The sequence below is a fragment of the Martes martes genome (assembly GCF_963455335.1).
Source record: "Martes martes genome assembly, chromosome: 13".
NCBI lineage: Eukaryota > Metazoa > Chordata > Mammalia > Carnivora > Mustelidae > Martes > Martes martes.
Window position 1 is genome coordinate 48,473,192 of NC_137901.1, and position 13,377 is coordinate 48,486,568.

At 41.3% G+C, this 13,377-nt stretch overlaps 1 protein-coding gene across 1 annotated transcript in view; it reads right to left on the minus strand.

The window, feature by feature from the left end:
* The window catches only part of GATA6 (GATA binding protein 6), a 31,367-nt gene that overhangs the window by 9,879 nt on the left and 8,111 nt on the right, over positions 1-13,377 (minus strand). Inside the window, exons 4-6 of the mRNA XM_080820933.1 lie at positions 10,305-10,430; positions 9,355-9,442; positions 9,161-9,264 (exon numbers count right to left, since the gene is read on the minus strand). Coding sequence (XP_080677059.1) covers positions 9,161-9,264; positions 9,355-9,442; positions 10,305-10,430 — 318 coding nt within the window. The remainder of the gene's footprint in view (positions 1-9,160; positions 9,265-9,354; positions 9,443-10,304; positions 10,431-13,377) is intronic.

Sequence of the window (13,377 nt, forward strand, 5' to 3'; positions counted from 1 at the left end):
CCTGCAGGCTCTCTCAAATAAATAAAATCTTTTTTTTTTTTCTTAAGATTTATTTAACAGAGATCACAAGTAGGCAGAGAAGCAAAGCACGCAGAGAGAGAGAGAGGGAGAAGCAGGCTCCCCGCTGAGCTGAGAGCCCCATGCAGGGCTCCACCCCAGGACCCTGGGATCATGACCTGAGCCAAAGGCAGAGGCTTGAACCCACTGAGCCACCCCTCAAATGAATCTTTAAAAAAACAAAACCCATGCTTACTTTGTTAATACCATGAGTCATGTACATCTCTTAATTTCCCCCGTTAGAAAAGTAAGGAGTTATTTCTAATGTCTTGGGGTGGAAAGAAAACAATGCCATGAACTCCAAAATTATGTTTAAATAGTACTGCTCTTCTTGGGCTTCAGAGAGGTCTGTGGGCATCTTCCACTTATGCTACACAACGCTCTTGAGGACCAGATGGTAGGAATTACTTTTCCCTTTCGGAGGAGGAAAACAGGGGCTTTACAAAATCTTGGCTGCTTACTATAGTCACACGTACAGCTGGAGCTAGTGCCTGGATGCCTGAATTTGTTTCCTTCCAGCTGCTAATCGGTGAACCCCCAGAATAAACTTCAGACCCTACAGAGGCTTCACCAAGAATCCAGCAAATAAGCTTAATCAGGGCTTTAAATTAAAAGTGTGTGTCCTTAGTAAGATAAAACAGGATTCCCAAGTGTGTGCCCCAGCTCCAGTGAAACCAGGCCATGTTAACAACGAAAACAGCAGCACAGCAAGTAAATTTAAGCATCCTCAGACACTGACTTGGGACTATTTACTCACAAGACTCCAACGGGACACAGAGATCAATACCTATCATTTATTTTTCAAGTGTTTCTTAAAATCTGAGGTCAACAGAATCATCTGTTTGTGCTCAGTCCCACAATTTCCAAGTGCTGGCTCTGGCGCAACCCGAGCCAAATTATGAATTATCGCTTATACCAACGCCTGTCTTTGGAGATGCTTTTTTAAAATTATTCAAAATTTCAGAAAAAAATTAACAGGTAGATCTCAACAGGAACAAAGCTAGCAGACTGTATTTAATTCATATCCATTAGATCTTCATATTGCTAGTAACTCTTTTGGCAGACACCCATGAGAGGCATAATAAATTACTTTCGTTCCAGTAAAGGAATTCATTTTCTTCAAAGATTCATTTAGCAATAACATTTCAGAGCATTCTAAGCCAGGATTTCTTAAATTTGGCCATGTTTTCCCGTAACATTATTTCATGTTTTGTGACAATTTGTGTATTCTTACAGAGGCAGGGCGCGGGGGAAAAAAACTACAAGGAAATCTGTAATCTGCAGAGAAATGTGTGTTCTAAGATGAAGCCTTCTAACTAACCTGAGGCCATGAGAAGGCGCAGGACAGCCTGCCCACACTTCTTCCTCACCTAGCATTCGGGCTTTCAGACTGTGATAATGAGTCACTTATTAAATAAACCACAGTCCTGTGATAAATTGCGTGGATATATCTATTAGAAACTATTTAAAGGACGATATAGTTGGGCTGACTCCCAATACATATATAAAAGCACTGAATTATTAAATGCATCTCGAACTCTTCCTCCTCACTCTCCTCCCCGTAACACACAGGCAGGCACATACACACACGCGCCGAGCAGACAAGACAAAAAGGGGGAAGTCCAGAAAAGGCCTTGAGATCAAAATGAAAGTATGCGAACTCCACATGCTTCCATGTTCCCTGCCAGGTTGGCGTGTGACTTTCTCAGCAAAGGCCAATGTGGTCAGACAGGAACGTGAGTTATTAGAAGGAACTGAAAGAAGAAAGGGAGCCTGGCACGTAGGGAGGGTGAAGATAAAATGCCAACAAAATATTTACGTTCATGGCTTGTAGCGAGTGGCAAGTGGGATATTAATAACTGTGATGATTGGTCAACTCCCTGGGAATGGTAACGGCCCCGGGACGGGGAGGCAGGAGACATCGGTTCCAGCCCCGGCTTCAACACCAGCTGGTTCTGTGACCTTATGGAGTCACTCTGGATCCTGGCTTATAAATGAGGCAATAATAAAACCTAACTGCAGCACTCTCTCAGACCCTGGTGGGAGATTAATGACTTTTTAACTCTTTTTATTCATTTAGAATAGAGTATCGTGGACCATAAATTCTGCAGGGAAATGGACACTTGCCTACTAAATGCTTTTTCAATGATTTCATAAAAACAAACCGAAGATTGTGAACAATTCCAACTAACATGACACTCACGATTATTAGACGGAAATCACACCATTAGAAGGATCTTAGTACTACGACCTTGTATTTGATATTTTAAGACAGCCTTTCCAATAATCATGTTAGGTTCTTCAACCACAGTAAATTTCACTACCTGTTATCCTTTTATTATCCAATTAAACACGGTCTTAGTACTGTAGGACAATTTATTTAGAAATACATGAAAATCTGTACAATGTGCCTTATGTTTGGTTACATGCAAATTACTTCTCTGGTGAAATTTTCCCACCTGTTTCCCACCTACAGGACGATTTTTTGATGCTCAAATTACTAATGAAAATTAGTCAGATTTCTTTAAGAAAGTATGTCCTCTCTCTGAAGATTTCACTATCACCTATCACGTCTTACTCGTATGCCACACTAAAACTAGTAATATACTACATGTTAATGAACTGAATTTAAATTAATTAAGTATTAAAAAAAAAAAAAAAACTCTTGTATGCCAGTGTTAACACCAACTGCCAGACCTGGGTCCAAATCCTGCCTCTTAGTACATACATAACCTTGAGCCTGTTACTTCGTCCAGAGTCCAAAGCCCCCCTACCCAAATCAAAACAGAAATGGACCACCACAGGTCAAATGATAATTATGAATAAGAGAATGTACACAGAACACCTGACACACAGAAAGTACTTGGAGAAGCAAGTTTCTGCTTTCCTAAAAACCTGCTTTCCTATGTCTAGTATCTTGTAAATGATAAAGTATGGACAAGGGAGAGAGCTTCTGAAGACCAATAGTACAATGACAAAATGCAGGGCTAACACTAATAAAATGCCCTGCTCTCCTGCAACCTAAAGGCTCCTGTAAAAAAATACTGAACTGAATGAAGAGATGAGCAGTCATTTTTCTGTCCCCCTCCAGGAGCCTCATTCAGAACTGCTCTGCAGAGTCGAGTTTCTCTGAGTGAAAACAGCTCATACGGTACGTTTGAGTCCTTCATGAACGTACCTTTCAGCTACTTAACTATTGTAGGAATAATTAGTAAAAACCAGAATTATTATTTTGTGACCAACCAGAATGCCACAGTAAATCCCAGCGTGATCCGATCACCTGGAGAAGATGACAGTGTTGTCTAAGTTTGCTAATATGGAAGCAAGCTACGTGACTGCGAAGCAGCATTTTCCAATTTTCAGCATAGGATGCAAATATTAACACATAAAATCTATGGAAAAGACCTTTAAATATTAATCTACAAACTACCTAGCCTTTCTTCGCAAGGCCTTCTGGGGACAGCCAGACACCCGGGAAGCACTTGGGGTGCACATTAACTCTTTCAAACCCCTTACAGCTCGAGATTTAGCACGACACAGCCCAGAAGCAGTGTTTCTTCTGACCAAGTCGTTGAATACAGTTATCACCAAGGAGGGACAGCAGTCAGGACACAGGTCTATCTAGGCACACAGCATCCCAGAGAATAAATGAGGCAGGAAGGAAGGCATCTATTTAGTATCGAGAAAATGACCCATCAGCAGTTACGGCTCCCCCAACCCAAAGGGGCAGATCAGCCAGCATCCAGTCTGAGATGGGGTCCTTGTCTCAGGCTGCGGAGACATCTGCCTCTCTCCGTGGAAGCTGTCTATTACCAGCAACCAACCACAAAGGTACAGCAACATTTCCTATCACCAACACACTGTCGTGCCTGGTATGCGTCCGCTCTGGAGAAGATTCCGCAGGCAGCCAGCCCACACCATCTCTCCCTCAGAAGCCATGGACACAGAAAACCAAGCCCAGGGCCTGCAGCGTCTGCCCTGAGGCCAGGGCGTGCCACCAGCTCCTACAGGGAGTCCTTTCCTTACTAATTATGAGGGGAAACCCTGCTTGTAGAATGTCCAGCAGGAGCATGCTAGCATTTGTTTACATCAATTACCAAAATCCTCTGAAGAATGCTTTAATTGTGGGACTCTAGCACAGAGACAGACAGACATCGGGGATTAGACAAAGTCCACATTTAGAAATGAAGGCACTCTGAGCCCCACTGAAGGCTGCCTTTATTGACTTCTGCCTGTTTCCAACGTGTATCTTCTATGTCTTCACCCTATCCTCTCACATCCTGCCTTTGGCTCCACACCCGATGCTTCAACACTAGCAACGATGTCCTCAAAGTAGCGCAGCTGCCCAAGCTCCTTTCTGGAGAGCCCAGCATTTCCTTTGCCCTGAGAAGTCCTACTCCACTCGTTCAAAGGCACTCTGAGCAACCATTGCCCACTATGCTGTCGGCATTAACCACTCCTTCCTTTCAATTCCTACTCCAAGGTGACCCTCATTTAAGGCACCTTCCACATCTGACTGGCCGTCAGTCTCTACACATGTTCCCCCACCCCTACCCACCACATTAGCAACAATCTTGAGATCAGATACCTTGTTTTACTCCATTGTAAGCAGCGCCTTCCAGGGCACAGTTACTTTTTAAATCCAGCAAGGACCGTAAAGCAAGGATTAGTCTGACAGTTCATCTCCATGTATTCCAATGTTGGATGTTGGATGTTTCATGATGACTTCAACATTGTAGTTGCAGTTTTAATAATAAACTTAAGTAGCTTTTAATTTTTTTAGAGTTATTATTTATGGAACTACTTTTAGGCAGGCAAATATGTTCACTGACTTACTCGCAGACATTACGTCTTACTGCTAATTTCATCCCCAAATTCATTCTCCCTGTCACAAAGGAAATTGTGAAATACCTTTTATCTATAAAATCTGGGGACTGAGCTATAAAACATATACATATATATAATATTTACTTAGTATACATATCTATTACACATACACAAATAAATATTTTACATATATGTAAAGTAATTCTCCAGTTTTATTAATTTTTAGTTACAAATCATAGGAGAGTAATATTTATAGATTACTGACTCTTATTTGGAAAACAAATAAATGTCATTTGAGAATTGCTAAAACAGAACATGTTCCCTATTTGCGTCTGAAGTAACAACCAAAAAAACAAATCTGTAAAATGTAATTTAGTCAATAAATGGAATTCAAGAAACGATTTAAATACTCTTATAATCAATCCACCAGGGAATATAAATGCCGAAGAAAATGTTATCCATTTAAGTCAACCGAATACCTATTTTTCAGTAAACCTCTATGTGTAAGAAAATTTTACCAAATTTCTTGGAAAATGTTATCTATAAAGTTCAAAAAGCACAAAACTAATCAACTGTCTATGAAAATTTAAGTTTAACACATTTCCTAACAAATACAAGAATCTGAAAGAACAAGACAGAGGCTGTTTTAATTGCGAGGCTGCATGGCAGTCAGCCTTCCCAATCTCAGAAAAAAAAAAAACACTGCCTTCCCTCCATCTCCAACACACACACCACACAAAAAACCGAGAGAGAGAAACGGAGTCATTTAAAAAAAAAAGTGCACAAAACTGTGTCATAAGGTAGCCAAGTCAGCCACCTGATTACCATACGGAGGATTTGTCTTCTTTTTCCAAGTTCTAAACTGAAACACAAATTAGCAGTAAACATACAGAAAGCTAAAGCACTGTAGCTTTATTGTATGTAAATAAGGGAAGACATGAGGCCTCAGAGCACCGCAAAAATATTTATGTGACCCTGAGACACTTGTCAAGCCTTTGCTCACAGCAGCAAACTACCCTCCCTCCCCTCCAGAACATTCAGCTCCTGCCAGGGTAGCTCAGGAACCAGCCATGGGAACCTGGTGCACCCACATGCATGGCAGGGCAGGAGTATCAGGACTTAAAGGAGCCTGCTGGGAAGGCTACTACTGACCATCTCCTATGCTGCTTCTGGAGGGGCCGGGGGAGTTAAAAGAAGAGCAGGTCTGCTGTGGACCACTGCCACCATCTTTGACTTCCTTGCTGTTCCGATCTTTAAAGTTGCCACTTACATCATGTGCCCTCCCCTTCCTGTCTTCCACTGGGAGTATGCCTAAGATTAGCCTTTGTTTTGTAGCTCTGATGACCCTCTGCAAGTGAAATAACCCTGAACTACAAATTTCCACCACGTCAGCCATGGGGGCCACTGGAGATCAATGGGATGGGCCCATCATCAAAGGAGGCTTAAAAGCTGAGCCTACCAGGGTGCTGTGTGCTGAGTACCAGGCACAACCTTGCTATGCGCGTGGAACGTTTTTCTCACCTATAGCACTTCCCCAAATCCTATAATCCTCCAGTCACCACACCAGCTGCCCTCCAACGTTACAAAAACTGTGACCAAAATGGGAGGAAAATGACACATCTTGTCAGCACAGCCACCTTTCCCAAAATGCTTCCACCAGCAGCTCACACACAATTCCCCGGCAAGGTCCCCCTCACAGGTCCTCAGCAGACACACGCCAAGACCCAACCCACCCAGAAAAGGCTCTGAAGGTCCTCAGGGACCACAGGGCACACATACTGGCACTCCTCGGTAGTCACCTGGGGAGACTGCCTGGGTCTACAACCATTATTCATGGAGAGGGACAGCTCCCAAAGGCAGGCAGCAGACTCGTTTCTTTCTGTCATGTGGGCTTGTTCTCCAGGACAGTCCTGTCACATAGGGGTTGCTGGAGCCATCCCTGATGGACTAATGGGTGAGAGAACCCTGGGGGAGTGGGGTCCCTGTAGGGAGAGGAGGGCAGGCAATCTGCACCCCTGCCCTGGGAAAAGGTATCAGGAAACTTCTGAGGTGGCTTGAGCTCACACACACACACACACACACACACACCCTGCCCTGCAGTCAGCAGCTCACAGGGCTGGCTCTGGTAGAGGCTGCCAGGGCTAAGAACTGCTAGGGAGGGCTTACAGCACAAGATGTCGCATGGAACTGCTCTCCAACTCCACCAACCTCCAAAATCCTTATTGCTCTGCCGCCTGGCCTCTAGCAAAGAATGGAGCATTCCTCCGAAGGGCGAGGGCCAGCAAGCTGTCTCCAGCATGCGGGCTCTCAAGGAGATGAGATGCCCAGCCAAGCTACTGGGGTACAGCCGGCACAGCTCCCGAGGTCCCTCCTGCAGGCGAGGCCAGAGCCAGACCCCATCACTAGACCCCATCACTGACTTCCCACCGTTCCTCCCTCAGAAGAGGACAGATCAGCCTCACAAAGGGCTCTTCTTGAAATTTCACATCACAAAACCAGGAAAGCAACAGGTTCCCAAGTCCATTGTTGGGCAAATACCTGTATTCCTGTGCCATTTATCATTCAAATCTGGCTTTTTCCAGGCTTCAGCGGACCTTGACAAACTCTAGTGACCAGAAGCCCGCAGCCATCCCCAGTTCGGCTGAACAGACGGACACCCAAGCCAAAAACCTGGATGGCTGCTCCCCCAGCGCTTTCAAAAACCAGGACCTCGTTCTGCCTCATTTAGCTGCTACAGAAGTGCTGCTGAGGACTTAGAACATAATAAGGAATAAATCATCTTTATTTTTCCATTTCCACATAAGTAACTGTTCTATTTACCACTTGAGAGACTAAAAATTACACCTAACCCTCTGTACAAAAAAAAAAAAAAAAAAAAAACCAAGAACAAAAAACAAAAAACAAACCAACACCATCTTGCACGAGAGTTCACCTTTACAAAGGCTACAAATGTTCTTTAACATCTATCTGCAACAAACAATGGAAAGGCTTTTTTGCCTTGTGAAAATTCTGAACAGACTTCTTGGGTCATTAAAGCAAAAGAAAAAGCCCAAAAGAATTTGGCATGGAGGACCAACAGAATTATCAAATTTAATTTTTTTTAATGTTTCATTTTTGCTTGTCTAAGCCGTGCAAAATACGACAAAAAAGAAACCAGCTCTGTGGTTCCAAAACCCAGGTCGGAAGACACCTCGAGGGCAACAAGCTTCAATTTCACCTGGGGCGCTGGTTCAAAAACACAATTCTCCAAGCCCCACCCCAGAGACTTTGACTCAGCAAATCCAGGGTGGGGCCCAGGAATCTGTAGCATTTCAAAGTACCCCAAACAGGGCAAAGCTACACATAAAAAAAAAAAACACCTAAACAAACAAACAAAAAAAAAAAACAATTACTAAGTAAATAGGGGTTTTAATGCTGGTGTTTTGCCTTAAACTAGCATAATCCTAAAAAAAAAAAAAAAATCACCACGGCCTGCTGTTAAGTCCTGTAGCCCAGACAGAACCCCTGGATCCCACGGAGTCCTAGGGTAAGGCCTGGTTGTTCTTCAAGAGCGTTCTAGGTAAATTTGGAAAACAAATTTAGGGTGGGAATCACACCTTTACAGAAACTGGGATCCTCACAAAGCCCCCAGCATCCTTACCCTTAGGAGCATGAATTACTCACAAACCTCACAAACCGACCAAGCTTGGGCAAAGGCAGGAGCAAGCCAGGTTACCACAAAGGCGCATTACAAGGCCAGAGCCCCCCGCAAGGGGCCAGCGGGTAAAGGATCACCAGAGAATACATAATGCTAAGCTTTGCTTTAAGTAAATAAATAAATAAATAGTAAGGGAAGGAAGAGAACAACGTAGGGAATAAAGACGGAGTCGCTATGATAAGCAAAAGCAATATAAGGCCACGGGCACAGGCATACATAAAACCTCAGAGTTCACAGTTGTTCTGATCTCCCTCAGAAATACCTATATACAGCAGCTCAGAGAGAAACCTGGAAATAAAACGACTTCAAGCACTTCAAGACTTCTTGCTTTCACTTGGGTTAATTTAACCATAAAAAAAAATGATATAGATCTTAATTAAGAGGTTTGTAAAGTACTTAAGTTTGTCATTTTGTTGACATTCAAATGTAATCTCCTCTGAAAACGATTCTTAGGTATCAGCTAACTAAACTGAACTGTTGGTTTAGATTATTGTACTACCAGATAAGATAAAATTTGAGATAATCTACTAGAGAGCAACCCACTAGTTTTGGAAGACTCTGCGCTGCTTTCACACTTACCCCTGAGGCTGTCGGTTGTGTTGTAGGGGAAGTATTTTTGCTGCAGTCATCTGAGTTTGAAGAGGTGGAGGTTGGAGTCATAGGAACAGAATTATTGCTACTACCTGCAACAGTGAAAATTAACCTCATAAATATACACATATTTTAGTCTTACAGTTGGCCAATACCTTTCAATAAAACAGCGTTTTATTTACCAGAGCAAGCCTTTGACTTATTTATGTTCTTAGGTTTTCTTTTCCTGGTTTGAATTCCCTCTTTTTTCATAGCAAGAGGTCGAGGCACCTAAAAAAATTTTCATACAGGCTTTAAGTTTAATAAATATTATATTGAAGAAAAATCCAACTTTAACCAAAGAACTCAACATCAGTACTGAAAGCCCTCGTTTAAAAGAAGTTGGCATCAATTCCAGTCCAATTTTTACACATGCTCAATAGATCCCAAAATGTACAGACTATACTTTCCCCATCAAACATAGATTCCTTTGGAGAAAAATGAGATGATTTGCCAGGGAAAATCCCTCCTTCAACTTAACCGTTTATCGTTTTTAACAACTTCAATTGCAGAGTAAAACCTCTGGGTCCTCTGGGTACGCACTTTTATTTCAAGGAGATTGTGTATTCTCTTCCTCCTACACATACAAGGTTAATTTCCTTGTTAAGATTGATGTGTTTATAATATTTCATGCTATCCTTCAAAAGATGTTGCTAACTATGACTACCGAATATATCATTACTCCTTTGCATAAACGGACCTGATCATATTAAAAGTCAAGATATAAACTAGTTACTGTGTATTTCTAGTTGATTCTATGCTTTTTCTAGGAGTATACAGTTTTAAAAAAAGTCACTACTATGTTTGATTCTAAAATGCAGATTTTTCATTTCATTTAGAAGTACTTTTTATTATTTCTAAAATTGGGATGTCTTACCATGGATGTGTGTGACAGTTTAATTGGCAACATTTTCTTGTTTCTTACTGGTATATAAGGTTAACTGTATTATAATTAACATCCTCAATTTAATAACGTGCACAGAGAACATCAGATTCCTCACTTTCATCCCCTCTCCTTGACTTTTTTTTTAAAGGACACCACGTACAAATGAGAGACTAGACACGTATACACAGGAGCAAACAGGTGGCGCACCCCATGGAGTTTCATGTAGAGTCCACAAGCATTGCACACAGGTTCGCCCTCGGCATTTCTGCGCCACAAAGTGGTGGTTGTGGTGTGACAGTTGGCACAGGACAGTCCAAGCCGCCGGGAAGAAGGCTAAAAAGTAGCACAAAAAAAGTAAGTGTACAGATGTTAAGTGATTACGTATCTGCTACATACATTAACGTATCCTTTCCCTGTGGTCATAAGCATAGACCTTTTATTATATTTTTAAAAAAATAGAAGGTCCCCTGAGAAAAATATATAAACTAATTAGATGACCTTCCCGAATCACATCAGGTGCTCTATCCCACGAGTGCGTTTGGGTTGCTCCAGGAATATTCATGCACGTTGTATTAAAAAACAGGGACCGAGTCACAACCATCAGCCAATTACCTGTGCTCACTGCTGTCAGAGCTCTGGGATAGGAGTGTCATGAAACTCAACCACAACCTCCCCCAACTCCAGTGTCCAAAGTGTCTTTGGGCAGTCTCAACTCCCGTGGAAGCTAGAGATAATCAGTTCTATTTCTCAGGTATATGCACAGGAGTAACCCAAAAACTACAAAAGTCAGGCAGACAGAAGACAGATAGAAATGGATCTTGTAAGGACGCCTGGGTGGCTCAGTTGGTTAAGCCGCTGCCTTCGGCTCAGGTCATGATCCCAGGGTTCTGGGATCGAGTCCCGCATCGGGTTCCTTGCTCCGCGGGGAGCCTGCTTCTCTCGCTGCCTCTGCCTGCCTCTCTGCCTGCTTGTGTGTACTCTCTCTCTCTCTGGCAAATAAATAACATCTTAAAAAAAAAAAAGAAATGGATCTTGTAAAATGTACAGAATTTTTATGAAGAAATATATTCTAATCCATCTCTTAATTATCATGGTTGCCTGCCACCTGCATTCTTGTATTCGTTTTACAAAGGATAAGCAAATGTTACAGCACTGTTTTAATGCTGGCATTGTCTAACAGTGATAGGGATGTATTTTCTTTCCCTGTTAGTACAGTCCCAACTTTTGCTCGTAGGAAGAATTAAATGGTATTATCAGAAAAGGCACTGTCATTCTGATTTCCATGTTCCTTAGAGGGAATTTATCTCATCTGAATTATGTGTGAGTTATAAAGGAGGAGAGTTTAAGCTGTAAGTGTAAGTTCCTACCCCAAATGCCAAAATCTAAATTTGTTTTTAAAATTACCTAGATAGGCAACTAAAAAACAGCGCCATGACTTCAGTAAAAAAGCTGTGAGGAAAAATCCAAGGACAAAAATAAGTCGAAGATTTTTTTTGACAGAATTCAGAAGTTAAGCTATACCAATTTCAGGAAAGAATAGTTTTAAAGAATGTACAACAAAAACTGGAATTGAGGGTGTACTGAATAGTCACAGGTTTAAGGACAGATTTATCAAATCCTCTGCTTACATATGTTAAAATACTGAATTTTGCATTTACATCCTATTGTATTACTGTAGCACTATCCTTTTCACACAAATCATAAAGAGACACTGGTAAACGTCTTAGCTTAGAACTCAATGCTAAGAAAAAATAGATTGACTTTGGTTGAAATGAACATGCTTGCCTGACAGGCAAACCATTTGTGGGACTGTTTTTGCTAAAATGATAAAAACATATAAAACCTTACGCATCAGGACTTGTTGCTTTCTTTTTCCTTTTATGGTTAAAATAAAATAATTTCCTAGGAGAGCACTCCTTTCTCTTCATGAATGTGAAATCAGTGAACTAGGGACAAGAAGGTTCATTTTATAAACAGGTCATTTATGACAGTTTCCAGTGGAATTTGAAGCCAACGTGAAGTAACCTTGTTATCAGAATTTGCCATTGTAACAAAGAACTTTATGACTGTCAACTGCAAATCATAAGTGAAGCCAGTCTCCATAAACATGAGAAATGAAGGTGAATGGGTTATAAAAGTTCCTTGTAACAAGTGATCTCAGTTATATTCATCACTGACAAGGAATTCAAGTTACACCATAAATCTCTTATTTTGCAATGTATTACAAGTTCAAATTCACAGTGATTGGTTCTGGACTGCTGGCTAAACAAACGGGTTCAACCTTCTGAGAACTAAGCTAGATTCATCAAAACCATAAATAAGAAGCCCACAAGAACTAATTGATGAACACGCCCTTCAATTGGTATCATTTATAATCCATTTACAAAGCACAATGGCTGACCTTGGTCACGGCCAAGACACCTGCCACACAGAAGGAAGACCAACAGATTTAGGAGATGTTAAGAACTCTTTCCTGGTAAGTACACAAAACAAATGGCACTTCTAAACATGGATGTCACTAGATCGAATTTAGAATCCAACTAGAATCTAATCAGCTACTCGAAGTTCTACCAGTTTTTCCCTCAATCTCAAGAAAAGATGACCTTGCAGAACTCAGCTAGAACTCAGTTCACTGTACCTTTCCAGAGGAAAAAAAAAATCAGTTTCACTGTTCCGACACAAAAACAACAAACTTCTCGAGATATTTTCTAGCCACTGCTTTTTCTGAATATGATGCCTAAGAAATGAAAACCATAGGAAGGCAGATGCTGAAATAAAATGCAGGATGCCCTCTAAAGACTATTTGAAGCTGTGGGAGGTTGTAAGGCACATACATTAAATTAGCCTCAGCCACTTTATTTTAAATGCATTAAAAACCAAAACAACCATAAAACTAATTGCTTCTCTTTAAGGTGTCAGACTTCCATTGTGATGCAATATCACCCTAATCTATTTAACACAAACAACATGTGTAGCGTTTGTTCCTGCTAATTAGAGTATAACAATTAAATAAATTACTTGGATACTTAAGATGTCTGGCATCTCACTGTAAAATATTTTACTTTAAAAGGTATTAAGAGTGTGAGTGCTTGGTTAAACAAATGTTAGCCCTACAGTGGGGCCTGTGAACACTTTATTTTCTCTAATCACTACAGCAGTAAATGCCCTCTCCTAACCACACCTAACTCGAAGATTTACCCCTGAAGAAAATCAGAATTCCTTAATTTAAAACAGTAAACAAATGCATTTGGATTGTGAAAATCCCAACCTGAGCACCACC